The following is a 27938-nucleotide window of genomic DNA, read 5'->3' as shown; positions in this document are numbered from 1 at the left end:
ACTTCCAGGTCTGCAACTCCAACTGCGGCCCGCCATGTGGGAGTCCAGCAACTTAACCATTACACCACCTGCTGGTCCCCATTGGTCATCTTTGTTCTACTGAACAGTTCATGTAGAAAAGGAAAGGAATGATCTTCGGCCCCGCTGTAAAAACAAAAGCAAACACAGTAAACCAAGATTCTTGTTTTTTCTCTTACCTTCACAAGAGCAATTAAAACTGCAATATTAGAAAATAGTTTAGCTGAAAAGTTCACATAAGTTAAATGACTTGTTCAAAGCCACACAGTAAGTAGTACACTGGGATCTCAAACCCAAGTTTTTCTGGCTCTAAGTGGGCTTTAGCCTTTCAATTCCTGAGGTTCATATTGGTAAGCCAAGGGCTATATTAAATCACAGCATCAATATGGTACAGCTTCTTCAAACTATTTTACCTAATATTTAAATATTATTATTTTGTTAAATCAAATGTAGTCCTGATAAGAGAACACAAATTTCTTATGAAATAAGATACAAGACTTTGAGAGCTGATTGCCCTGGACGCTGTCACCAGGTATCCCAGGAGGATGCTCTCGTTCTTTTCTATGGTCAGTTTTATTTTGTTCTCTACTTGAAGAGAAGAGTGTAAACCCTGTTAGATCTTGCACTCTGAAATCTTGAAGCTTAATACTTAAGTTTAACAACATAATTTTCTGATTCAAATGGTTCATTAAAAAGATTACAGTTGAGAAGCCAGCAGGTGGCATAGAAGTTATGGCAGCTGGATTTCCACATAGCCAACTGCGCAGTTTGAGTGCCAGACCCAGCGGTTTGAAAACATGCCTGGTGTGTGTGTGCATGCCCAGCACTCTGAGAGGAGAATGGAAGAGAAGGGACTGCAGCATGGACATCCCCCTGAGAGTGATTTCTCATTTTCCCTCTCTATCTTTCTTTCTCTCTCTCTCCAGTAAGTACTCGTACCCTATAGCAAAACTTAAAAAAGGAGAGAAGGAAAGAGAGAAAGAAAGAAAGAAAGAAAGAAAGAAAGAAAGAAAGAAAGAAAGAAAGAAAGAAAGAGACAGAAAAAGAGAAATTACAATAGAGTACCTCTGGTAGAAACAGGAATAGAGGTCCCAAAGTCCCACCCACTAAACCTCCCCTGAATCCCTACAGCAGCCCCAAAGTATTTCCAGATCTACTCCAACAGAACACTTGACTCTATGGGTAAATTTGAGCACCACTGAAAGATGTTTATTATTGCGTGTGTTTGTTTTTGCTTTATAGGGTGTGTGCTCTCACTGGACAGAGAGAGAGAAAGTGAGAAGTCACCCCCCCCCGGGGGGAGGGGATGGCCACACTATAATACCTTCTCCTGCATTCTCCCCCTGCAATTTTGGGCAAATATACACGTGTCCAGCGTGATTTTTTTCAAGCCATCATGTCTAACACCCAAACCCCAGTCGGCCCTATGGGAGTCCAATGCCATAACCATTACTCCACCTGTTGGCCTGAGGTTTACTGTTACTGTAACCATGAACTTGTAGCATACTTTGCTGTGTTTAAAGTAAAATCATTAGCCAATGAATATGTCACACATTCCCCCCACACACACACACACTCTTTTTCATCAACCTATTATAATATTTTTCCTATCAAAAATATGAACTACTACTGGGACCACCAGATGGCATAATGGCTATGTCACTGGACTCCCATGTAGTCGAACGTGGCTCAAACCCAGACCCAGTGGCTTAAACTCACACCGGGCACGTGTGTGTGTGCATGCCCAAGATCCCAAGAGAAGAATGGAGGAGAAGAAATTGCCGTATGGCCATCCCCCCAGGGGGTGATTTCTCGCTTTCTGTCTTTCTGTCTCTCTCTGTCTTTCTGGCAAGCACATGTGCCCTATAGCAAAAACCTCTCAAAAAATATTTATGTATGAACTACTTTATTACTGTATGTTTTACAAAGAAGTTCCTAAGAACGTGTTATGGTATCAAACAAGAATTGCCTATACTTTGCAAGCCTGTTGCCATCTATTAGCTGAGCCCAAGTTTAGTGACAGGCCTATGAGATCTTAACAAGGCAACGTTTTGATGTCTGGTTTGCTGTCTTCCTCTGCCATTTGTAATACCTCATTGGCTGGTATGACGGAATGAGTCTTGTTGGCACCACTGCCTCATCTTTCCCTCCAGTGTGACAAACAGTTGATGATTTCTAAAGCACAGGAGTATCTTCAGAACACGCGTCCTGCCGTCCTAGCAGGAGCTAAGAACAGTTTGCTCGATTAGTGCCCGTTGTGCTCAGCACGCCAGGGCGGGAGGGTGTTGACTGACCAGCCTCAGTCTGGATAGTGCTCTGTTCAGACTCCCTGCTCAGATTTACAAAACTTTTTTAATATTCTTTTTCAGAGAAATTTTTGCTACAGGGTGTGTGCACCTTTCCAGAGACCCAGAGAAAGAGAGAGAGAAACTAAAAAATCACCCCTCCCCCAGGGGAGATGGCCACACCACAATCCCTTCTCCATTCTCTCAGGATTTGTGGCATGCACGCATGTGTGCCTGGTGTGAGTTTCAAGCCACTAGTTCTGGGACTTGAACTGCAGTCAGCCATGTGGGACTCCAGCCCCTTAACCACCACGCCACCTGCTGGCCCCATCCTTGGTCATATTTTTGAGAAATGCGTGTTCAGGCAGACCTGCTGGCTTGAAGGTGAAGGGAGTTAGCCATGTCCTTCCCGCACTGGAGGACACCAGGCATCTTTGGATGCTTCTGTGGGCAGGTAGAAATGCGAGCAGCTCGGCGGTTCAAGGCTCCTCTTCCAGGAGTTAGGTCAGTGACCCCAAGAGAATCACATCAGGTGCTCCCTGTCCTCAGTCTGAAATGAAGGTGATTTGAAATGGAAATAGGTCATGGAGAAAGACATATTAAAACACAGAGTATTCAGCATAGCTACAGAAGCCCAGGGATGCTCGGAAGTAACCCTCAGTTTGTTTCTTTGCTGATTAAAATGGAACCCTGGAGTTCAGAGTATAAAACTCCACTATGCTGTGTATCTTCTAGTGTGCATGTGAGGAATAATGTAAATGCTTAATCTTTGAAGTGAATCTCCTTATCAGTAATGTACAAATGTTTTTGAAAGTAGCCCATGGTAAATTAGGGGAATAATAACAAAAATGAGTACCTGGTCCTCTTGACTACAGATTAAAACTGGCCAATTAAATAGATATTAAAAAGTGAAAGAAACAGGCCAGCCAGGTGGAACAGAGGTTAAGGCAACTGGATCCCCTGTGGCTGAGTGCATGGTGCAAGTCTTGAACCTAGCAGCTTGGAAATCACACCAGGCGTGTGTGTGTGCAAGCCCCACATCCTGAGAGGAGAAGAGAAAAAGAGATTGCCATGTAGCCACTTCCACGAGGGGGATTTCTTACTTTCTCTGTGTCTCTTTGTTTCTCCAGTACAAGTACACACCCTCTATAACAAAAACAAAAGAACAACAAAAAAGGTGAAAGAAACATGAAAGCAAAACATAAATAAAAATAAGTACATAATGTAACACTAAGTAAACGATACTGTAAAAAGTAATCCACTTGTGGAGATGGTACTGAACTTGAGCTGTGAAATATTGCTTTCGGGGACTAAACACGAAGATCTTCTGCTGAGCCTTCACCCTCCAGATTCATTTCTAGTGGGGTAGGGTAACCTCTCTGATGCACAAAGAGTTAAAAATGGAACAGAAGAGAGATTGCAGATCACCTCCTCCTGCATGCCTCTAAATACTCAGATTGAACTTCAAGAATTAGGAAGAAACACACAACCCATCAGATGACCAGAAATCACTGCAGGGTCAGAAATGTGAGGAAACAAGAAAATACCTCTTCTCCAAGGGAAAAGAATAACTCCTCTTCATCCACAGACAGTACAATGGAAATATCAAATAAAGAATTTAGAATATTCATAGTGACAAAGCTAACAGAGACGCAAGAGAAGAGAGACAATGAACTCCAGAAGACACAAGAGAAAAGAGCAGTTGATTTCCAGGAGGTGAGAAAGTTTTTGTATGATCTGAAAGAGTAAATACACACCATAAAAAAGAATCAAATGGACCTTTTAGAGATGAAGGCTGTAGTACAGGAAATCAAATCCTCCCTTGAAAGTATTAAAAGAAGACTAGATCAGGGACCAGCAGTTAGCATAATGGCTATGTCGCTGGACTCCCATGTAGTCATCCACGATTCGCATCCTGGACCTGGTGGCTTAAAACTCACACCGGGTGCGTGTGCGTGCATGCCCAAGATCCCAAGAGGAGAATGGAGGAGAAGGGATTGCGGCGTGGCCATCCCCCCCTGGGGTGGCAAAAACCCCTCCAAAAAAAAAAAAAAAAGAAGACTAGATCATACAAAAGATCAAATCTCAGATGTAGAAATTAGAATCACTGGCCTAGAAAAATCTATCACAAAGACTGAGAAAATAGGCCAAAAAAATGAGAAGAATATATGAGAAATACAAGATACCATCAAACATCCAAACATCTGGATAATTAGTATCCCAGAAGGCCAAGAGACTCATAAGGCCATCGATAATCTATTCCATGAAATCCTGGAAGAAAACTTCCCAAACCTAGAGAGGCATTCAAAGATCCAGTCCCTAGAAATACAAAGGACCCCAAATAGAATCAATCCAAGAAGATCTTCTCCAAGACACATTATAATGAGATTGACCAAAACCACAAAGACAAGATACTAAGATTGGCAAGAGAGAAATGTCAAGTTACCTACAAAGGATATCCCATCAGACTAACAGTGGACCTCTCATGGGAAACAATGTGAGCAAGGAAAGAATGGGAAAATATATTCATTTATATTCATTCAGAGTGTTAAGGGAAAAGCAGTTTCAACCAAGAATATTGTACCTGGCAAGATTATCCTTCATATGGGAAGAAAAGACAAGAACATTCTCAGATAAACAAAACCTGAAAGAATTTACCAACACCAGACCAAGAAGTTCTAAAGGGAGTGCTGTACCAGGAAAACTAAATACAGACAAACAGAAATAAGAGTTCAAAAACAACTAAGAAAATGGCCAACTTAAATGGTAGGGACAAGTTTGGAGTTGCATGTTATAGTCCAGAATTTAAACGGGAAAATCAGACCACAACAGAAAATAGATTAAGTACATGAGACTGAGCTGGTTAAATAGAATATTATGATTTTTTATTAAAATATCACTGATTTTCTTCTATGCTTTGTTTTCCAGATTTGAGGATTTTTATCTTGTCTTGAGCTACTGATAGGTTCATGTACCTACTATTTGAGCAGAATCCTAATCTGTTTCCTGGCTTTAAGTTTTAGGCAAAGTTCTCTTGGCATTTTTTTTAATTTTGATTTATTAAAGCTAAAACTGCTTTTCTTGAAATTAAAAAATGTATTAAAAAATACCTATTTAATGACCACAGTAAGCAATATAGCATCAGCTAAGTGCTACTTTATAGTATATTCATTCTACTCAGTTTCATGCCTAAAGTCAGACATGTGTTCACAGATATGTATCAGTTGAACTTGCTTTTTTTTTTGGAGAGGTTTTTGCTATAGGGCACATGCGCTCACCAGACAGACAGAGAGAGAGAGACAGAGAGATAGAAAGCGAGAAATCACCCCCCAGGGGGGATGGTCATGCCGCAGTATCTTCTCCATTCTCCTCTCGGGATCTTGGGCACACACGCACACGTGCCTGGCGTGAGTTTTAAGTCACCAGGTCCAGGAGACGAATCGTGGTCGAATACATGGGAGTCCAGCGACATACCCATTATGCTAACTGCTGGTCTCAGTTGAACTTGCTATTGAAAGTAGTTAGATTAATTAAGATATTCTGTGAATCAATAAAACGTGTGTGGGGGAAGGAATGGAAAGCAACTGTAGACACCAGAGACAGTGTGGGAGGAGTGTGGAAAATGGCAGAGGGTGAGAAATAGGGAGAAATATATATCTATATCTGTATATTTAGATATAGATATTTACTTATATATATTTTTATAGATAGATAGATATATAAAACAAGAAATGGAAAATTATCGACAATAACATGCATGATTCAGCCACTATGCAGCATATTCTGGATGGAAAATCACATTTTGTATGCTGTGATGATGTTCAGGGAATGAATGTAAAATAAATTAATTAATTTTTAAAAAGTTCATGGGGAAAAAAAAGTATGTAGAGTTTACATAGGATACACTCAAACATATTTTGCAGCCACTCTTATCTTTAGTAAAATAGGTTAAGTTATTGCAAAAGACTTAAAAGACTTACCCATTCTGTAAGAATTGCAATTGATGACAATGCAGAATTCATGGGATCAGAAACACCAATTTGAAATAGATATTTCAGAATCTGAAACTCAGAAGAAACTTCTGTTGATTTATAAATAAAAATATGTTAACATTTTTTTTAAATCAACTTATAAAGTTTCTCTTTGGAAAGTCTTGCAAGTAGGCATTTCCCAGTGGATGGAACTGTGCCTGGCAGCAGTACCAGATGCATGAATGAATGACTCCCCTTGGCTTAGAGTAGCTTGATGAGAATTATCGTTCCTTTGAGTTAAGAGACATATGTATTATTTGGTTGTGTGCTTTGCTTTGTTTTTCTGCATTTTCAAGTAACAGCTCACCACCCTCAAGTGTCACTTCTTGTTTTGGCAGGACTTTGACATGCCTCATGATCTCGTTGCATCTGAAGATGGAAGCGTGTTCGTAGGAGATATTCATGCCTACACCGTGTGGAAGTTCTCTTCGACTGAAAGTATGGGTTGTCTGTCTGTTCTTAAGACAGGGTCTTACCAAGACACATTCCGCCTGCCTGAGTCTCTCAGCAGCGATTACAGGCAGGCCCCACCTCACCTGTCCAAACAGGGTTGTCCTCTTTTGCCCAGGCCGGCCCTGCACTTGTGATCCTCCAGCCTCAGTCTCCCGAGTCCCTGGGATTACAGGTGCACGCTGCTACACCCATGTCTTAGGTTGGACCAGAAATTTAGGCCAGGCTTCCCGCATCGTCCAGGCATACAGAGCACAGCATCCTAGCCGTGCAAGCTACAGTGTGGAGCCCTGAGAGTATGGTTTTATAGTAGTATTATCCACATTTTTTTCTTCAATTTTTTTTTTTTTTTGCTTAAAATATTTGAAACAAAAACATTTGCATTTCTCTATGTGTTTTTTTAGAAGTGTTTTTTTTTTTTTTTTTGCTTTAGGGCACATGTGCTCACTGGAGAGAGAGAGACAGAGACAATTGAGAGGGAAAGCGAGAAATCACTCCCACAGAGGGGATGGCCATGCCAAAATCCCTTGTCCTCCGTTCTCCTGGGATCTTGGGCACACATGTGCATGCACCCAGTGTGAGTTTCAAGCCACCAGGTCTGAAACTTGAACTGTGGTCAACCATGTTGGAGTCCAGTGACATAACCCCTACACCATCTGCTGGCCCTCTCCCTCTTTTTGTTGATGGGAGTAGTAAACCAAGATGAGGTAATTGTTAAAAAATCTGTTTGATATCCATGTCAGGGATTAAGTAATTTTTAAAAGTGGAGAGAAATACTCTTTTTTTTTTTTTTTCCACCCCTGGCAGCTAGTCCCTTGTTTCTCCAGATATTCCACAGGAAATTCTTGATGTTTGAAGCAATGTCTGTTATATTAAAAGCCAGTGTTAACAGGGCATCTCTCCAGAAGGAGAGGGCGTTGTCAGAGCACAGGCACTGACTTGCTGCCACAGAGAACCCTTCCCACAAAGATCGTCGGCTCTCTAACTGCCGCGCACCTGGGGCACCCGGGGCACCATTGACTTGTCTGCCACGGTATTCCAAAGACGAAGCACTTTGCATTTTCTATTGAGGCTTCAGACTGTCCAGAATACTGAAATGCTATATTTCCAGACAACGCCAGATTTTGTCAGGGGACATATTTGCTATATCAAGATGATGCCAGCTAGTTTTTGGAATTTTCTCATTGCAATCTGGGCAGTCTTTCTAAATCTTTAAAAGTATACTGACCTAGCTCTTGATAGCATGCCACAGAATGTAAATTTTTTAAAATCAAGACGTACTAAATGGTTACAAGTCTCAATGTCCAAAAATTCTCTTAAAATATGGTGTGGTCAGGGACCAGCAGTTAGCATAATGGCTATGTCACTGGACTCCCATGTAGTCAACTGCAGTTTGAGGCCTGGACCCGGTGTCTTAAACTCACGCCAGGTGCGTGTGTGTGCGTGCCCAAGATCCCGAGAGGAGAATGGAGAAGGGATTGCGGCGTGGCCATCCCCCCGAGGGGTGATTTCTTGCTTTCCGTCTCTCTGTCTCTCTCTGTCTGTCTGGTGAGTGCACGCACCCTATAGCAAAAACCTCTCCAAAAAAAAAAGAAAAAAAAATATGGTGTGGTTCAAAAACTAGAAGGCGGGACAGTAGGAAAGGCATCGAGAAGGATACATTTGAGGTCAGGAGATACAACAGGTCGGTGTACACTTGAAGAAAAGAAGTCATGATTAGAACAAGGAAGAATACAAATTATAGAAAAGTAAAATCAGGAACCCCAAAACATTAATCAGAATGGCACAGGTCCTGGAGTCAGTTAATGTGGTAACTTCTGTCTTCGGAATTACCCTGAGTGACTTCCACTGTTGTGTAATAAAGATTCAGTTAGAAATGAGTGCACATGGGTGCCCGTGGACTCTTCCACCCAGTAGTAGCTCCACATTGCCCTTGTCAGGGCAGCTCTTTCACCACCTGCATCCTCAGATGATCCAGAAGATGCAGGCAGACCAGAATGCAAAAGCACATGTTTGCATGACTAAACTCAGGATTTCCAGAATGACAACAGCGAATGCACAAGTAAATTTTTTTTTGAGAGAGATTTTCGTATAGGGCGCGTGCGCTTGCCAGACAGACAGAGACAGACATAGAGACAGAAAGCGAGAAATCACCCCCCAGGGTGAATGGTCATGCCGCAATCCCTTCTCCTCCATTCCCCTCTCAGGATCTTGGGCACGCACGTACACACACCCAGCGTGAGTTTTAAGCCACCAGGGCCGGGACACGAACTGCGGTCGACTACAGGGGAGTCCAACGACATAGCCATTACGCTAACTGCTGGTTCCCATGCACAAGTACATTTAAAGATGGAAAAGTCTTAGAATTGTAGCCATTATCTTCATGTTGCAAACATCTGATTCTTGAACTCATTAAGATGATGGTCTAGGGTCAGCCCCACAGCACAGCAGTTAAGAACCGTGCATTGAGAATCTGATCACTCATAGCTGATGGCAGTTCAGATCCCAGCTCTGGTGTCTTGAAAAACACACTGGGCATGTGGGTGTGCCAGAATCCTGGCAGGAGGGAGAAGAGGAAGAATTCCGATGTGACCACACCCTATTAGGGAGTGCGTTCTCTCTTTCTCTCCCAAGCGCATGTACCTTCTGACAATTAAAAACAAATAGATATACAGATTGAAAAAAAGATTCGGTCCGAGTGCTGTATGGCAGTGCAGGTTTCAGTGTGATGCTCCGTGACCTGGCCCACATGGCAAGGTTCCTGGCTCTCGTCCAGAGACCCCCTGAGTACCAGCACACATATGCCCACGTCCTGGGGCTGGCTGAAGCTGGAGGTAAATTGTGGTGTCAGGAACCTCTTGGGAGTGTGCTTTTTTCTCCACTCTCTTCTTCTCTCTCTCACTCAGAGAAGAAATGAATAAACTTAAAAAAAAAAAAAAGATTCTAATCTAAGGCCCTTTCTACCACCCTAGTGGTTGCTACTCAACAGACATACACACCTGAATCAATCGCGTTCACACGGCAGTCTCCACTCACTGGCTATAGCCAGAATGGTGATATGAGTGTTTTCAGAAGTCTTTCCAAGCAGTTTTGATACACCCCCCCCCCAGTTGAAAAGCACTGCAATGGAGCATTTAACTTCAAAATAGAAAAACCCTCTACATAGTCTGGAGTGTAGTAAATGTGCAGAGTACCTCCTGAACAGTAGCAGTGCATGGTAAACTAAACAAGTTTTCACTTACCTGCATTTCCAGCATTTAACTAGTCAAATCCATTTGTGCCAGCCAGACACTGGTAATCCAAGGTGGAAGAAGTAGTAATTAGTCTAAGATGTTGGTCCCATGGAAACAGAACTGTTTGATATTTCGGAAAGTATTGAGTAGTGTAAACACCACTGGAAAAGCTCTTCTGAATGTGAAGTTCTTTCTTTTTTTTCTTTGAAGAGGTCTTTGCTATAGGGTGTGTGCGCTCACCAGAAAGACAAAGTGAGAATGGGGATAGCCAGGCTGCAGTATGTTCTCCCGAATCTCCTCTTGGGATCTTGGGCACGCACGCAAATGCACCCAGCGTGAGTTTAAGCCACCAGGTCTGGGACTCGAACTGCGTCAACTACACGGGAGTCCAGCGACACAGCCATTACGCCAGCTGCTGGTCCCCCTGAATATGAAGTTCTTAGAAATGTCATTGCAGGGCTCTCTGGGAGATCCGATCCAGGGTTCATGGACCTGGCACCGAGTTAGTGCTTTGTTTTGAACTCTTTTCTAATGTAATGTATATGGCATATTAGGGAACTCTGGTTTTTACTGGGTAAAATTGGTATCAAAGTTGCATTTTCAAATATTCTTTTCAGGATTCTGACATTCTCTTTCCTGTTGTGCTGTGTTACAGAAATGATGCATCGATCAGTTAAAAAAGCTGGCATTGAGGTCCAGGATAACAAAGGTTGGTCAGATTCCTCTTATGATTGTGAAACCAAAGGATTTCGATGGTTCTTTTAGGGCTCAGGAGTGGAACTTCAAACATTATCAGGCTAAAAAACACAATGTAATCTGCTCAGTCGTCCGTGCCTTCTGCTGGGTACTGGGCCTTCCAACCTGCGTGTTGCCACTGCCTTTTCTGACAAATGGAACCATTACAATGAGCTCAAATCACTGACTGCCAGGGATGGAGAGTGATGGGCGATGAAAGAAATCTGTAGTCAGTGAGTCAGAGACACTCAGAAGGAAAAAGCCAGACAGTCACTTTTAGAAGTGTTAACCTCAAGCAGGCAGAAAAGCACCATTCAACCTACTGGAAAAGGTTTCCTTAGTGAACTCTCACATAAAGAAGTAAAAAAAAAAAAAAAAAGAGTTTGCTAAGTTAAACGTCAAAATTAGCTGTTCCCTCAGCTCCAGTTGCCAAGATGTACCAAGTCCCTTCTACGTGTGAGGCATGATGGGACCTAAGGACTGAAACTCTTCCTGACAGATGTAGAGCCTATGGGGGATGCAGAGATTATATTGATACATGCGTACATCATACACAGATATGCCTATCACTGATACAGAGTATCAGAAATGGGACCTAGCTGCGGGGTTCATGTGGAATCCTGTCACATTTTCTTCTTTTCCAAGGATCAGTTTCTGTTTGTACACTTACTACTATCTACAGGGTTTTGACATACCATTTATAGTGAAGAACTCACCATGGGTTTCTCTTGAGGAGCTGCTTGTGTTTGTGTAACCAAGTGATTCCATTATTACGTGCTTTACCCATGATTTACTCAGATATTCAGACATAACCCTAGGCTTACCTGTTTTCCTTTCTCGTGAAAGCAGGTGCGTGAACCCAGGGAGAGTTTAGGGATTTTATGTAGGCAGGTAAGAAAACATAGCCGGCTCAAGGTTGGAAAGGCTAAGAGAATATTCTAAAATGAGTAAGTAAATAGAGCCTGTGTTGCATTTGTAGAGATCCTACCCTGGTGCCACTACGGAGTCGCTGCATACTGAAGAAGGTTCCTGACCCCTGACTTTTCTGTCACTGTGTGGAGAGAAATCGGTCATAAACATTTTTAGTCAGAGAAAAAAGATGTCAGAAAAGATTTTGCTATTTATAATAGGTATCACTTACAGAATATAAACAACAGGCCATCCCCAAGTCACTGAATTTAATCCTTACACCACCCGGGTGATAGTTGCTGCTATTCCCATTTTACATGTGAAGAAATTGAAGATCAGAATTATTAGTGTTAGAGTCTTTTTATCTCCAAATCACATTCATGGAAAATGCCTATTATGAGAAACGATGCATAGACTTCACGTATTTTTTGCACCAAAATAAACTTAATTCCATTTTTTTCCCATGAAATTTTAGAAGTCTCCTTTTTTTTCACTACACTGCCAAGGAGAGAGAGATACCACTAACTCCTTCACTGTAAATTCTTTTTTTAAAAGAATTATTTTATTTAACTTTTTTTATTTACTTATTTTTAAGTTAACCAGAGAGGGACAGTGGGAGGGGGGTAGAGAAAGAGAGAGAGGGAGAGAGAGAGAGAGGAAGCAAGCTGCTAGGCCTGGGATTCGAACAGTGGTCGGCCATGTGGGAGTCCAGTGCCCTTAACCACCGTGCCACCTGCCGACCCCATTCACTGTAAATTCTTCAAAGAACTATAGTTTAGGAATGCTTGTAGCTTATTCAGAAACTTCTGAACCCAATTCTGTTTAAATATCTGCCCCCAGTTCTAAATTCTGCCACAGCTCAACCACACTGACCTCACCTTGGCTGGCCAATGGAGGGTGAATGATGCTCCCCGCCCCGCCATTTCCTTTCTCAGTGCACACCACTGAGTCCATCTGTTGGAACCTTCCAGCCTTGTGCAAAATCGCAGCAGTTCAAATTGCAACTTTTATTGAAATGTCTTGCCATGACAGTTTATTTTTAGCAGTTAGAAGGACCCAAACTTAAATGAAGTTGTTCTATTCCTCTTTGAATCTCTATGACTCCCATTAAACCTTTGTGGTTGTTTAAGATTGTATTCTTATTACAAAGGATATAAATCATGCTGGATCTCTAGATCTTATTTTTTATCAGTATCGTGACGCTTAATTCAAACCACCCTTTACAAAAGAGAGGGAGAAACATCAACCTAGATGCAGTAGCTATTTGTTAATTGTAGATCTTTAAGTTTATGTTACCTATCCCCACTCTGCATGGTCATGTAGTTTATGAGTACTAACAGGATTCAGAACCAGAGTTCCAAGGGAGTTGCAGGAATTGGCGAATTAGGGACTGTGTCTTTTAAAGAAAATTAAGAAAGGGATTTAAATTTTCAAATAAATTTACTAGACATGAAATCGGTAAGTCAATATTCCACCAAAAGCATAGTCTTCACACCCCATCCCCTAATGATGATGGTGATGAACCAGTCTCAAGGAAAATTAAAAGACAAAACCAGACTAAAATACTTTAGTGCAGTTAGCTTCTTAGGCCTTACGGAGTACAACACACCGAAGGGAAACACGTTTCAAAAGTACAGATTGACTGCTGTTTAACACCCTCTTCATGTCATCTAAACTCACATGCTAGCACACCGTCTCAAACCTTCAGCCTTTGGTTCTGTTTGGGTGAACCATGGAACCCTGTCACATGTTGTATTAAGAATGTCCTTCCTGGGACCAGCAGTTGGCATAATGGCTCTGTCGCTGGACTCTCATGTAGTCGACTGCAGTTAAAGTCCTGGACCCGGTGGCTTAAACTCACACCGGGCATGTGCATGCCCAAGATCCTGAGAGGAGAAAGGAGGAGAAGGGACTGTGGCGTGGCCATTCCCCCCCCCGGGGGGTGATTTCTCTCTTTCTGTCTCTCTGTCTTTCTGGCGAGTGCACGCACCCCTATAGCAAAAACCTCTCCAAAAAAAAAGAATGTCCTTCCTTTTCTGTCCCAGATATTCCAAGTGGTTGTTGGGCCTCTTCTTGTCTACCAAGGGGGAGAGAGGCACATGTACTTGGATGTGTCTGCTCACCAAGCAGTGGAGCTAGCCTCCCTCCCTGAATGTATTGCTTTAAAGAAGAAACAGACACTTCTACATTAGCTTTCAAAACCATAGCCATTTCTAAATACCTACGGAAATGCTGCAAGAGCTTGTACTCTTGTAAGAACTTACGACGTGTTCTACATAGCGTACATCTGGCTCCTAGATAACAGAAAAGCATCACAGGCACCCAGCATCTTCCAGAAGCCCCATTTCCTAACGTACCTTAGTGAGCTTCACTCCTCATTCATTAGGGATACTCCCAACTACTGAGACTTTTAATAAAAGAATTTAGGGGCAGAATTTAGATTTCTCTATGCTCTGAGGGAGTTCAGAGACACTTACATGTTAACTATTGTTGTAGGCTCTTTTTACTCCTTCTATAAAGGCTCCTGAAAGAGAGAGGGGCAATATTCTTTCTGTTTGTTTGTTTTTAGACTGGGAAATTTGAAATTTTTAGCCTTCTTTTTCAAAACATATTCTAAATCTTAAATATACTTCAAGTGATCCCAAGAGTTAGAATGTCCAAGTACTTCTAGGATATGATACTCAAAGTACCACAAGTGGTGTGGAAATGAAGAATTTCTAAAGTGCCATGTGTGTATGTTCACAAGTCCATTTTGTCCTCATCACACTCCTCATAACGAGTGCGAAACGGATTCTTTCAGTCTGTCACCTACGCCATCCACAGTTGGTCTCTCCATTTCATGGAGCCCAGTCCTGACTCTGCCTTATCAAATAAGTTAGATACAAGCTGGTACAACCGTTGGTTAGATGCAGATAAACCCACTAAATGCAGAATGTAGTAGGAAATTACTCCGGTAATACCTGCCTTCAACAGAAACAAATTCTTCTAATGGCAGCAAGCTGCTTTTTTGGCCCTTATTTTTAATTCTTTTTACCTATTTATTGTTATTTTTCTACTTATATACAGCACAAGCTTAAATATAGAGCAATTCTGTGTACCTTTTTTTATAGTAACAAAGAAAAGACAAAACGGTGATGGGGGAAGTGAGAATCACCCTTCTATTCCTCCTGAAAACTGAGACTTGGAATGGTTCTATTTGGGCCACCTAGGTCTCTGAACCAATCCCTTTTCTTTCCTCCCTTCGAGTTTCAAGAGTCATTGAGTGGACGAGAGGAGAGAAAGTGTGTTCTCCCCTCACCCGTAGGGACGTGGCAAGAGCTCAGGGGATGTGATGGAGGCTGGCCCAGATCATTGAAGCAATATTCTGGGACCTGTCTCGTGTTTCTATCGTAAACTGGGCTGGCAGTGTCTTGAGTAATTGGGGAAACACTTCTTTTGAGGAGTATCCAGCAAGCTCTCATGCCGAGTCTACACATTATTAAACATCAACCAAATACTTCCCTGATTCTGTTACCCCATCTGTCCCTGCCATTTGGTCAAAATCTTTCTGAGGCCACTGTCTGATGGCAGACAAGCACACTAAGAAATGGAATTTCCTGAAACCTTGTGCATCTTTCAGCAAATGTGATTGTAACTTTTAGCTGGGGCAGACTCTCATCAGCCTTTGCACACATGGGGGACAAGGAAACCGCCAGGCGTAACCTTATTTATTAAGAACCTTCAGCAGTTCAGAGTTTCATTGCACCAATTTCTCGAACTGGGCCTTAGGCCTGATATCTACCCAGCACCCACCAATTTCACTGAGTAGTTCTGTAAGTTATTTTTATCACCCCCAGTAGGGCATACAATGTACATTTTGCTGAGAACTATATAGAAGAACTGGAAAAGGACAGGATTTTTTTTTTTCTGTTCTAATCCTAGAATGAATGTAACTATGAATGTGAAATATCAAAAAAAAATTCGCAGAACATGAAAGATATTCATAGGCTAACGATGGAAACAAATACTAAGGACCTTCGTTATGACGGGCATTTACATCAGCAGTTTTATGAAGGAGGTGTTATTGTTACAGTTTTACAGATGAGGTTCCTAAGGCCTAGATAGTTTAAGTAACTTGCCCAAAGTTATACTGCTCATATGTAGGAGAACTGGGAGTTGAGTTGATATTTATTTGGTTCCAGTATGCATTCCCATTCTGTCCCATAGACAACACTGCCTGGTAGTTATAACTCTAGAAAAATGCAAAAGAAGGGTAGATGAGAGGACTTCAAAAAGTTTATGTAAATATGGAATTAAAGTACAAGTTATTCTGGTGCAAAACAATTTGAAATACATACATACTTGGTCATAAAGTGCATTTTCCATGAGCTTTTTGAAGTTACGGGCAATAGCTGATGAAGGAGTTAAAGGTAGAACCAAAGAAGATCCATCGAAGGTAAAACCCCACGCAGTGGGAGTCGTCACGCCTGCTGGTAGATTCAGATACTGAAACGGGAATCCCACGTACACTGGGCTCAGTAAGTTCTCTGTGAACAGCTGCTGATTTGACTGGGTTGGGGAGGTGAGAGGGTTTTGGAATCTTTGAGTGAGTTGAATCTTGTAAACTCTTCTTTCCCTGAAGAAGCCGAGGCAGTTGTTGAAACCAAAATGGAGAACAAACCCACCTCAGAATTGCAGAAGATGCAAGAGAAACAGAAACTGATCCAAGACCCGGGCTCGGGAGTGCCCGTGGTTCTCATTACCACCCTTCTGGTTATCCCGGGGGCTGTCCTGCTGGCCATCGCCATATTTATTCGGTGGAAAAAATCAAGGGCCTTTGGAGGCAAGTAAAATGAGCCCCTGGAACTTGGAACCTGCCTTTGAAAGAGTCCTAATTTCTGCAGGAGTTTGGTTGTGATTTTTTTCCTCCATGTCTTTGTTTTTTGTTATTTTGGATTTTTTTTTTAAATGCTCTCTACCTTTTTTGATGTTACTGTCTGGTTGAAATATTGTATATAGTTAGTATCAGAATGGGAAATATATAGGGAGCCCCTGAAATTTGGATTGTTAGATTAAAATATAAACTCAGTATTGCCTTCTAACAATTAGCCTGAGCCCAATTAATGTCTCCTTCTGAAACTGTGACAATAGCACAGTCAGGATCAATGATCTCCAAGGTCAGGGAGGAAAAAAGAGATCCCTACTTTTAGGAACAGGCCCAGTTTTCAGAGTCCTTGGGTCAGTTACTTTGGAGTTGTAGTTTTCCGCCTGTTAGATGGGTCCTACCCCCTAGCCACATGACCTTGGGCAAGTTACTTACCTCTCAAAACCAGTTTCCTCATCAGTAAACCGGGGGCAGAATACTTACCTTGTGAGGTTGGATCAAGAATGAAGTTATATACATAAAGCAGTTCTCACACACTCTGGCACCTAGTACGTACTTAATACCACTGACAGCGATGACCTGTGATTGCTAATAAAATTATAAAAGGCCTAAAAAGTCATAGGAGATAGTTGACTTAAATCTCGGCTTTTTCAGGAAACCAGCCATTTTTGTAACAAAGTATTAGGTTGTCGTTGAAGTCATGATGCATTTTTGCATAGAGAAACAGAAAGAAAGTCATGTGTTTACCATCAACCTCGTAGTTGGTAGTTTAGTTTTGAATAGTCTTAATTAGGCCACAACCTTTCCTGACAGCAAAGCAGAGGCTATTACTGGAGTCAGTATTCTAGAAAATGCTGAGCACATTGTGGGGCTCCAGAGCTGGGTTCCTATCAGGACATGCAAATTAATAACAAATAGCCCTACAGGATTCCCACCTCTCCATAGCAGCCTTGGGCTCGGTATCCAGGCCCTAAGGCAAGAGTCTGCTGCTGAGTCTGGGAAGAAGCCATGGGCCAGGGTGGGAGCCAGTGCTGGCCAAGAAACAGCATCTGATCCTATTTCAGGTCCAGTCGGCCATGGCGGGAATTCAGTGCCCATGGCCAAGTTCTGACACAGAAAAAGATGCTGAAACAAGAAATAGAAAATTGTTTTAAAGTTGGGAAAGAACTTTTAGTAGCCTTTTCTTCTGCAATCAATAAATCTCTGCAAAAATATAGTTAAGTTAATTCTGCCTGAAAAGGACTTCTCTGGAGCCCGTGTTAAGGATCTGGAAATGGCATAAGCAAGAGCAAAGAGCAATAAACACAGCCATGGTCTTCATGGAGTCAGATGGAAGGTTGAAAAGAGCATAATCTTGTAGGCCTTGATTACTGATGTGCCCCCTCACAACCAACCATTCCCACCACCAGGGTTCACTAAGTCGTCGTTAAAAGAATGAAGGAGTAAATAAGCGAAGCTCACAAAATAGATTGTTTTAGTTAAACCATCTATCATTAAGATAAAGTTTTAATTGAGGGCAGAAAACATAGTGATGAATGCACAGAATATTAGGATCCCCTAAGATAAAGTTTTAATTGAGGGCAGAAAACAGTGATGAATGCACAGCGTATTAGGATCCCACAGGGCTTGGGGGCAGGTGGAAGGAATGGTGTTTTCCATCCCAAACTGGAAGAGGGCGTGGCTAGGCGGTGGAGAAACTCTGGTCTCTCCTGTTTGCTATTCACCCCGTGTGACATGGCACCGTTCCGTAACACGATGTTACAGGAATACACTAAACTCTGGTCTCTCCTGTTTGCTATTCACCCAGTGTGACATGGCACTGTTCCGTAACACGATGTTACAGGAATACGCGTGTGAGGAGGGCAGAGACCCGGGTGTCACCCTCTGGTATTGCCATGTCACACATGTTTGATTTAGACAAATTACGATATAGTTCAGCCTAATACAGTTCATTCTAAAAATAAATGAACCTCTCATCTTTCTTCAACATTTGTTCTTGGGAAATTTTATCCGGTCTATTCCAAGGTGTCCAGACATGTCATGGGAGAGCTACCATTTATTCAGCATTCCCGTGTGTCAGCTCCACATTCGACACTGCTAGCTAGCACAGGGGATACACATCCAAGAAATAGCCCACCTTCTCGTGGAACTCACAGTCTAACTGGTGGGCTTTCTTACTGTTGTACCTGATTCTTCTTCATTTCTTGCCTATTTCTTTCCCCGTTCACTTTCCTACCTTCCCTCGGTCATCTGCCTGTTAGCTTTCTCCGCGATGCTGCCTCTAGTCCTGGATAGAGACATAACAGGAGAATCCCAAGCCTGGCTTCCCACCATAGCCCTTGAGAGAGTGGTGGAAGCAAGGGGGAAATACACAGGGAGATACAGAGTAGACAAGGTGCATTGGGAGTTCTGCCTCCCCTAAGGAAAGAGAATCCATCCTGCATGTAGACAGGCAGACCCAAGGAGAGCTTTGAGTGCTGGAGACACCTCGTATGCTTGGAAAACACTAGGGTTTCATGTCCTTTGCCTTCACTAAGTCTTACGTAAGGGAAATGATGTGTGTGGACCCCAGCTGCCTGAAGCAGGGTTCCTTGGTAGGGTGGACTCTAAGATAAATATTCCTACAATAATAACCAAAGCTCCCAATTTTCACAAAGTATTGGTAGCTAATATTTACTGGGCATTTACTATAGATGTACCAGACACACTTCTAAGCGTGTCTCATGCAGTGTCCTGTCTAAACCTTACAGCACGTCGGGATATAGGTTGAACTCTCTTTTCTCAGAGGAGAAAACTGAGGCTCAGGGACGTTATTTATCAAGACTGCACAGCTCGTGAGAGACAGGCAGGAGCTGAAATTAGCTCAAGCCCATACAGATATGTGTGTGTGTATGATATCAATAATATTTTGCCTTTCTTTGGTGGGATTTTATACAGACAAGCGCCAGACCTTGTCATTCAGTTCTCAGTTCCTGATTTTGTGTTGAAAGTTGAGCCCAGGTATTCAGAAAGGGGTGCTGGGATTCATTTTGAGACGTGCCATCTTTTTTTTTTTACCCGCAGATTCTGAACACAAACTTGAGGCGAGTTCTGGAAGAGTTCTGGGAAGATTTAGAGGTATGCCTGTGACCTTTTAGAATCCTTCGTGTTTGGTTCAAAGTCAAGAAGCTCCTATCTGTTCCAGAGCAAGGAGCTGCGTCCTGTTTTGTACCTGAAAGTGAAACACCTGGTATGCTGCACAGCAGTCCCCGGTGTACATGCAGGGAGCAGCCATGAGCTCACCCACGTGTGTGGCTCTAGCAGCACACTTCCCAGCTTTAGTTTTCCACTTTGCCAGTCCGTATTATCACATTCTCTTCCCCTGCTTTTTATCTGGCTTCATTTGTCTTCAATTTTCTGTCACTCCTGTGGGTATGTCAGTGCTTGTCACAGTGAAGATGACCTTTTCATAAAGTCATTGAAATGAAGCGGTGTTGGAGGGGTGCCAGTTCTGGAGAGCTGGGGAAAAGCAGGGGTGAGATGTGAATCTGAAATGTTCTTGCAGAAACACATAATCCTGAGATGCTTTGCTTTTTCATCTTTGTTTTCCTATGTCTGGGGAGTAGAACCTGAATCTCTGTAAGATAAGTCTCTCCCCGCCTGTCACAGGTTGGTGTTAACATACACCCTTTCCCATCTCCCACATCCGACTTTGTTTGCCACTGAAAAATTTGCAAGGAAACTGAGAAGCATGTGGTGTTCACCTCAGTTCTGTTCTCTTTGTTTTCTTCAGGAAAGGGAAGTAGAGGTTTAAACCTCGGAAATTTCTTCGCAAGCCGGAAGGGCTACAGTCGGAAAGGGTTTGACCGCCTTAGCACAGAGGGAAGTGACCACGAGAAAGATGAGGACGATGGCAGTGAATCAGAAGAGGAGTATTCAGCACCCCTGCCCACGCCGGCACCTTCTTCCTCTTAAAAACCAGGCTTTGATTTAGGTTGGGTGAGATTTACCAAGAATGCCAGATTCCTCTCCCTTTAGCACGTTTAAAGTTTTGTGTATTTAATTGTAAACCGTCCTAGTCTATGTGGGACTATACACACTTTTTTTCTTGGTTTTGGTTAAGTTGGCTTCAGTTTCTACTTGCAGAGTTTCCTAGAAGTTCCTATCAGTGCCGTTGCCTTTCCATGAACGTAAAAGAAGCAGTCGTCCTCTTCCGTCCTAGGCCAGTCTCCTCCTGGAAGGTTTGCTCGTGGCGCCGTTGAGACTGTCCTGTGATATAAATAGCCCCGCTCTCTGCTTGATCACAGCACTTCCCCGGCCCCACGTCCATCGCAGTGCTTTCTTTGGTGCCTTTCCTCTTCAGCATTCTCAGCCTGTGGCAGTAAAGAGAAACTTTGTGCTACAAGAAGGCAAAGCTGCTAAATCTCCTATTTTTTTAAAATCACTAACATTATATTGCAATGAGGGAAAGAAAAAAAGCCTCTATTTAAAATTGTTTCTTTTTTTTTTTTTTTTTCCAATTTTCTTCTTTGGTTGGTGTGTTTCTGGGATGTCTTATTTTTAGATGGTTACACTGTTAGAACACTATTTTCAGAATCTGAATGTAATTTGTGTAATAAAGTGTTTTCAGAGCATTAGCTGTCAGAGTGTATTTTGCAATTTTTGCATATTTGCAGGGTTTTGTATACAACTTTTGTAATAACTACACAAACCACAAGTGGAGTGCAACTTACTCAATGTCTTCAACCAAAACAAATGTGTTATATTGTATGAAATTTAGAAGATATTTTGTTATGCAGTCAATTTAAGTTAAAAACCAGCCTAAGAGTTTACATACATATGTAAAAACCAGAATATCTTTTAAAATTCAAGGAGGGTTTTTGCCTGTATATCAATCAGAAGTTAAATGCTTTAATAAAAGGTGATCATAGCTAAGAGGAACCTGTGTCTCAAATTACATATGCAAATCCCCATCAGTGTAGATTACTAATAGTTTTCCTTCCAGAGAATTTCACCCAAATCTCATGTATCTATAGGAATTTTCATCTCCTCCATGACTGCAGATTGTTTTTATCATCCATGAGTGCTATTTAGTAAAAACCTGGTAATTTTCCATTTTAAAATGATCAAACTCCATGATCCTTTTTTCAAAAAGTCTATTTGCATTTTGGGCATCTTAGTAGTTGCAGTATTAGAACTGACTAATTATAAAAACAATGCAAGGTACTTTCCAAAACCTTTCCAACACACACACACACACACACACACACATATATATATTATGTTCATATATATAAATAAACATTTGCAAAACAACTTGCAAATAGAATTCTTAAACGAATATGTATATAAATGTCTTCTGGCTATGTGATTTTTTGAAATAATTATTTAATTTTATGGTTATTCTTATTTTTTATTTTTTACAGGGCACGTACACTCACGTGAGAGAGAAACAAAGGGAAAGTGAGAAAGCAAGCCACCAGGTCTAGGACTTGAACTGTGGTTGACCATGTGGGAGTCTAGCACCTCAACTACCACAACATCGTCTGCTGGCCCCTTAACCTGTAATTTGTTCCCCTCCTCCTAATTGATACCAAAGAGGATCTGACTCAAAGATTTTGTCACTTTTCTGTTTACCTCACCTTTTTGTTTAACTTAATTTGAGCATCCCACTAGGAACTTCACTGTTTTTTTTTTCTACAATCTTTATTATTTGTTTATTTTTAATTTACCAGATGGCACATTTGCTCACTGGAGAGAGAGAGAGACAGAGAGAGAGAGAAAGCACCTCCCCATGGAGCATGGTCACACCACAATCCCCTCTCCTCTCTCTCTCTCTCCTCTCTGGATTTTAGGCAGGTACACACACAGCACATTGTTTTTTCTTTTGTTGGAGAGATTTTCACTGTAGGGCGCATGCGCTCGCCAGACAGACAGAGACAGAGAGACAGAAAGCAAGAAATCCCCCCCCAAGGAAGATGGCCACGCCGCAATCCCTTCTCCTCCATTCTCCTCTCGGGATCTGGGGCACGCACGCACACGCACCTGGCGTGAGTTTAAGCCATGGGGTCTGGGACTCAAACCGCGGTTGACTACGTGGGAGTCCAGCGACATACTCACTACGCTAACTGCTGGTCCCAGCACATTTTTTTTTTTTTAAGTTTGAAGACTTACATTTTTTTAAGAATCATTTTATTTACTTGTATTCATTGTCCTTTTTATTTTATTTTTTGAAGCTGACGAGAGAGAGAGAGAAGGAAAGTGAGAAAGCAAGCTGCCAGGTCCAGGACTTGAACTGCAGTCAGCCATGTAGGAATCCAGCTGCCTCAACCACCACACCACCTGCCAGCCCCCCTACCACATTTTTTAAGCTGCTAGTCCAGAACCAGAATCACGAAGTCAGCCATGTGAGATCCAGCATACATACCATCAGGCCATGGGCCTGGCCTACGAGCTTTATTGTCAAATGAAGAAAACGTTGCCCTGCCCTCTCTCTGGCCGTTCCTTTGTGCTTTTACAGTATCAGTGGTAAACACAGAATCACAACGCCATTCTAATACATGTGCACATGTTCAGTGTATCTCACGTATTTTCATTTCAACAACAGAATTAATCCTGTGCCCATGACACATGTTTTACAGATTGGCTTTGATGCTGTTCAAGTTTTCTTACATTGAGGAAATTAGTCAACTTGGACCAAAGCCATCTTTTGAGGAACATCGTGTGACCCTGGCTCCATTAGCTACATTGTTTAAAGGATTCATACACCTGATCTTGTTCCCAGTTTTCCAATGGCTCAGTCAATGCTAACAAAAGATCAAAGTGATAAGTCATAGTGAGGCAAGAAAGAAAAAGGGGAAACAAATACAAAGATGGAAAATTGGGACAGGGATATTTCTACTGTATCTACTTATCGAGAACAAATTTGACTCCAAATTTTCCAGCAGCTTGTTTAGAACAAAACAGACTGACTAGTTGCATAACTCAGGAGTCTATCGAACATTTGCCATTTATAATAATAAGACCAGAAAAATTTGCTTTCAGATATCTTCTGAAAAGTAGCACCAGGTCATGTCATTGACGATATCCGTGGAGTAGACAGGTAGACATGCAGGTCTGTTCTTAGGTATGTCCCTTAATAAAATACATGGCATTATAAGAAGGGAGCCTTGGAAAAAAGAATGTCTGTTAGGGCATTGTTATCCTGTCCTAGCACACTGCCCTTGGTCTCCTAACATGGTCTGTTAAAGATGGGAGACTAGAAATAAACGAATTACATTGATTCAAGCAATCTGTCCCCTGTTATTGTTCTTAACTGAATTTCATTTATTGAAATAGAGATTGCACTTGGGAAATACCCTAGAGAAGTAAGATCCCAGCCCTGACTTCACAGTAAAATCACCTGGAGAATTGAAGAAAAGGTGTCGCACTCTCTAGAGATTATGATTTAGTTGGTTTATAGCGAGCTACAGGTAGAGGTCACGTTTTTACATTATTCCAAGTGATTCTAATGTTCGACCAGATCTGAAAAGCATTGTCTGAGAATGGCTATTGTATTTTGCCAATATCAGTGGATAACTGTATTTTCACGGGAATTACAGTTTACAGACGTTTAAAGTGGGAAGATAGGATCTGAGGTATGTTGAGATGCTATTAGATCTGAACGCCTTAATTGTTGGGTGTGTTAAATTGGATAATTAAAACAGGCATAATTGACTTATTAAAAAAAGCAAAGGGAAACAGCTGTGCTTTTTTAACATTAAATTATCAAGAGAATTTGAGAAAATTAAGAGAATAGCTTTGTCATTCACTGAGTTGGCCCTGAATTACTGTATAGATAAGATCTTTTGTTCTAAGCTTCTTTTAGTTTATTATTAGGTTATGGGAAAAGTCATGATGTTTTTTTGCATAGAAAAGCAGAAAAATACTTTATGACTTTTCCAACAACCCTGAATCGACATATTATTTTTCAAGATTCCCATGCATCTTTAAACTCCCGCCCAGATGTTTTATAAGTCAAAGATTTAAGGAGCTCAATGACAGTAGAAGCCCAGTTATATTAGGGTTTATTTGCCAGACTATTACCCACACAATAACTCAAATGTGTTGTAGGTCAAAGCCTATTGCAATACTTCTCAAACTTCCGTGTGGGTAAAAATCAACCGGGGTACTTAAGAGGAATAACTTGGTTCCATTCCCAGAGTTTCAGATTCACTATGTTGGGTGGGGCCTAGAGAGGTGCATTTTGTTATCGTTTTGTTTTTACACAGGGTGCATGTGTAGGGGTAAGGGGGTGGTGGGGAGATGACCATGCCACAGTTCCTTCTCCATTCTTCTCTCAGGATTCTGGGCATGCACTCACACACATCTCGTGTGTTTTTGGAGCTGCCAGATCCAGTATTCAAACTACAGGCAGCAGTGTGGGATCCAGCTGCCTTAACTACCACACTAACTGCTGGCCCCAGTGATCTGAATTTTTTTTTTTTTTGGAGAGGTTATTGCTATAGGGCGTGTGCGCTCGCCAGAAAGACAGAGACAGAGAGACAGAAAGCGAGAAATCCCCCCCCCCAGGGGGGATGGCCATGCTGCAATCCCTTCTCCTCGATTCTCCTCTAGGGATCTTTGGCCCGCGCGCACACGCGCCTGGCATGAGTTTAAGCCACCGGGTCCAGGTCTCGAACCGTGGTCGACTACATGGGAGTCCAAAGACATAGTCATTATGCTAACTGCTGATCTGTATTTTTAAGAAGCACTCCTGGTGATTTGGATGTAGGTGTTCCATGTCCCATCTCTAAGAAACACAGACCTGCAGAGTACCTGAGCCTTAAAAGATTATCAGGCACACAAACCATATTCTCAAATATGTGGTCTCTGTAGAGTGATAGTTAGATCCAGAAATTATTGACCCCAATTCCACAAACTACAATCACAAAAAACCCAGATGCAAATTATTTTCCAGGCCAGAAATTTAGCCGTTTCTCCCTTTAATTCCTTGACTGTTTCACCAAGAGAAATAACTTAGATATATAGAAAGCATTCTTGGGACCTCCTTAGGACGTCCTTTAATAGGAGGGCCAGCAGGTGGCATGATGATTTAAGGTATTGGACTCCCACAAGGTCAAACCACAGTTCTAGCCCTAGAGTTGGCAGCTTGAAAATCATGCTGGGCACATGTGCATGCACACCCAAAAATCCTGAGAGGAAAATGGAGCAGAAAGGATTAGGCCATCTCCCCGGGGGATGCTTTCTCATTTTCTCTCTCTCTCTGTCTCTCTCCAGTGAGTGTACCACCCTATGGCAAAAACCTAAAAGGAAAGAAAAAATAAAATAAAAGACCAATATAGGGGCTAGACTTTTTTTAAAATTACATTTAAAGGCGAGAATAAGTAAACTATTGGGTCATCAGAAAAGTCATGATGGGTTCTTCTGTGCAAAAATCTATCATGACTTTTCTGATGACCCAGTATCTCATATGTTTTTCCATCATCATGATTTAATTAAGGGAGCATATCGTTCTAGAGACTATGTCAACAACAGTAAATGGGACTCCCACTGATAGCCTTAATCTCCTCGAAACACAAAAACAAAGATGTCAATCGTATGTACAGAATACATAGACAGAGCAAGGATGTCTTTCCTGTGCCCCCCAAACTGGGCATACACTGTACCGTCATGGCGAAGGGGTTTACCAATGATAGGGTGCTCATGTTCACATACGCCAACTGGAAATAAACAGGGATTTTTAGAACAAGTTTGACAATAGCACCTTTTTCACTTCCAAAGAAAAATACATTTTACATACAAACCGTCTTGAAATGAAGGAACTAGCCATGTGAGAATGTTCTGTTTCCTCTAATGTGGTATAAAATACTACATGTCTTTAGAAAAGATGTCTGGAAAATTGAAGGGTAAATTGAGTCCCTTTATCTTGGTTCTAGCCTTGTACTCTCTGCCTCACAATTTTCCCTTCGCAGCAGGAACTTTCTCGTGAGGAAAACTCCCACAGTTGTGATTCTCTGTTTACATATTTGGTAATTAACTTGTTCTCTATAATTGGAAGAGATTATGAAGCATATGCGTAGCTGGAACACTGTCGGGCTGGTTCTCTCAACTCACATCTGCTTTCAGATAAGAGCGTGTTATTCAGGAGTATGGCCTGGTCTTAGGTATTAATCGAGTTTGGAAAGAACACGGACTTAGGGTTAGAAAGATCTGAAATTCCCAGCTCGAGAGTTTATTATTTTTTTTTACACTATTGTATTAGAATGATAAATTATAACTCAATTCAAATAGATTTAAGAAAAATTCTTGCTTGTTAAGAATAATGATATGAGTAATGATAAAAATAACAATCAAGAATTCATTTATTAAGAAAAACTACTGTTCTAGACCCACATCGCTGAAAAGCCCAGGCAAGCTGAGTTCGGAGACTGTGATGATGCGAACAGGATCCTGCCTTCCTGCCTCCTTCAGTCCTCCTCGCATACATAGGGTTTACTTGCACACATGTCCTCCAGGGATGTGGGAATAAAGGTGGCAGCCAGCAGCTCTAGGTGTAAATGCCGCCAGCATTAACTCTGAGATGGCTTCTCTTTCTCTCGAGCTCCCGTAAATCATCTGACCGGTCTGCTTTGGTTCACATGCCAACCACAGAACCAGCCACTGGGCCGGGAAAAGCACGATGGCATTCGCCAGGTCTCCATGGGGCCCAGGGCAGAGCCAGGTCCCAGTCGCCACACTGATGATGTAGAAGACTGGTTTCCCCAGAAACACTTGGGATACTGTTGCTACTTACAGAACGGTAGGTTCTCGGGAAGAATAGCAGATAGCCACTACCGTTACATTAAAACCTTAACCACATAGCCATACTATTTCTCAAAGGTTTTCCTGAAATAGACGTTCGTGTGCTGTTTAAGGTAGTGCATTCAAAGGGGGACATTGATTACACCAATGTATATATGTAGACAGCCTCACATTTCCACAAACAATACTAAACACAAGAAAAAAAGGCAAAACTTTAGTTTCTCACAACAAAAAAGTGCACATAGGACCAGGAGCAGAGATTTGAGGCATTAAAACCTATCATTTATACTATAATTTCTACCCAAGCAAGGCTGATGGAGACAACATCCACACAGTAAAAGAGATAGCTGCCTTAATTAGAAAAAGATCACCAACAAAATATGGTGTTCGGTCAGTCCTATTTATTCTGAAACAAAAATGCAAACAAATTATGCTGTTCTGTTCCATTTTTTTACTCAGAAAATTTTAAAGTCATTTAAAGTATTTAAGGAACCTGTCACAAATGAACACCCATAAATGTGTCTCTTAAATTCACCAGTGGTTAGTATTTTGCAGTATTTTGCAATATCTCATAGATGCACACAAATCTATACACACATTTCTAATTTATCTAGTTTTGTTGAATCATTTG

General features: G+C 41.8%; 1 protein-coding gene across 7 annotated transcripts in view; it reads left to right on the top strand.

Moving 5' to 3' along the window:
- PAM (peptidylglycine alpha-amidating monooxygenase) overlaps window positions 1–21439 on the top strand; it is a gene marked incomplete at its 5' end in the record, with an annotated part of 212106 nt that extends 190667 nt beyond the window's left edge. For 2 of the 7 annotated variants that reach the window (XM_027772253.1, XM_014589192.1), the window contains 5 exon segments: window positions 6673–6772; window positions 10673–10726; window positions 16286–16483; window positions 19589–19642; window positions 20298–20479. In XM_027772253.1, coding sequence (XP_027628054.1) covers window positions 6673–6772; window positions 10673–10726; window positions 16286–16483; window positions 19589–19642; window positions 20298–20479 — 588 coding nt within the window. 7 annotated transcript variants of the gene reach the window in all.
- Between the last annotated feature and the right edge of the window lie 6499 nt (window positions 21440–27938).

The sequence above is a fragment of the Tupaia chinensis genome, unplaced genomic scaffold (genome assembly GCF_000334495.1).
Source record: "Tupaia chinensis unplaced genomic scaffold, TupChi_1.0 Scaffold000002_1, whole genome shotgun sequence".
Lineage (NCBI taxonomy): Eukaryota > Metazoa > Chordata > Mammalia > Scandentia > Tupaiidae > Tupaia > Tupaia belangeri.
Note: the sequence above shows the minus strand (reverse complement) of the source record. Positions and strands in the feature narration are given on the sequence as shown.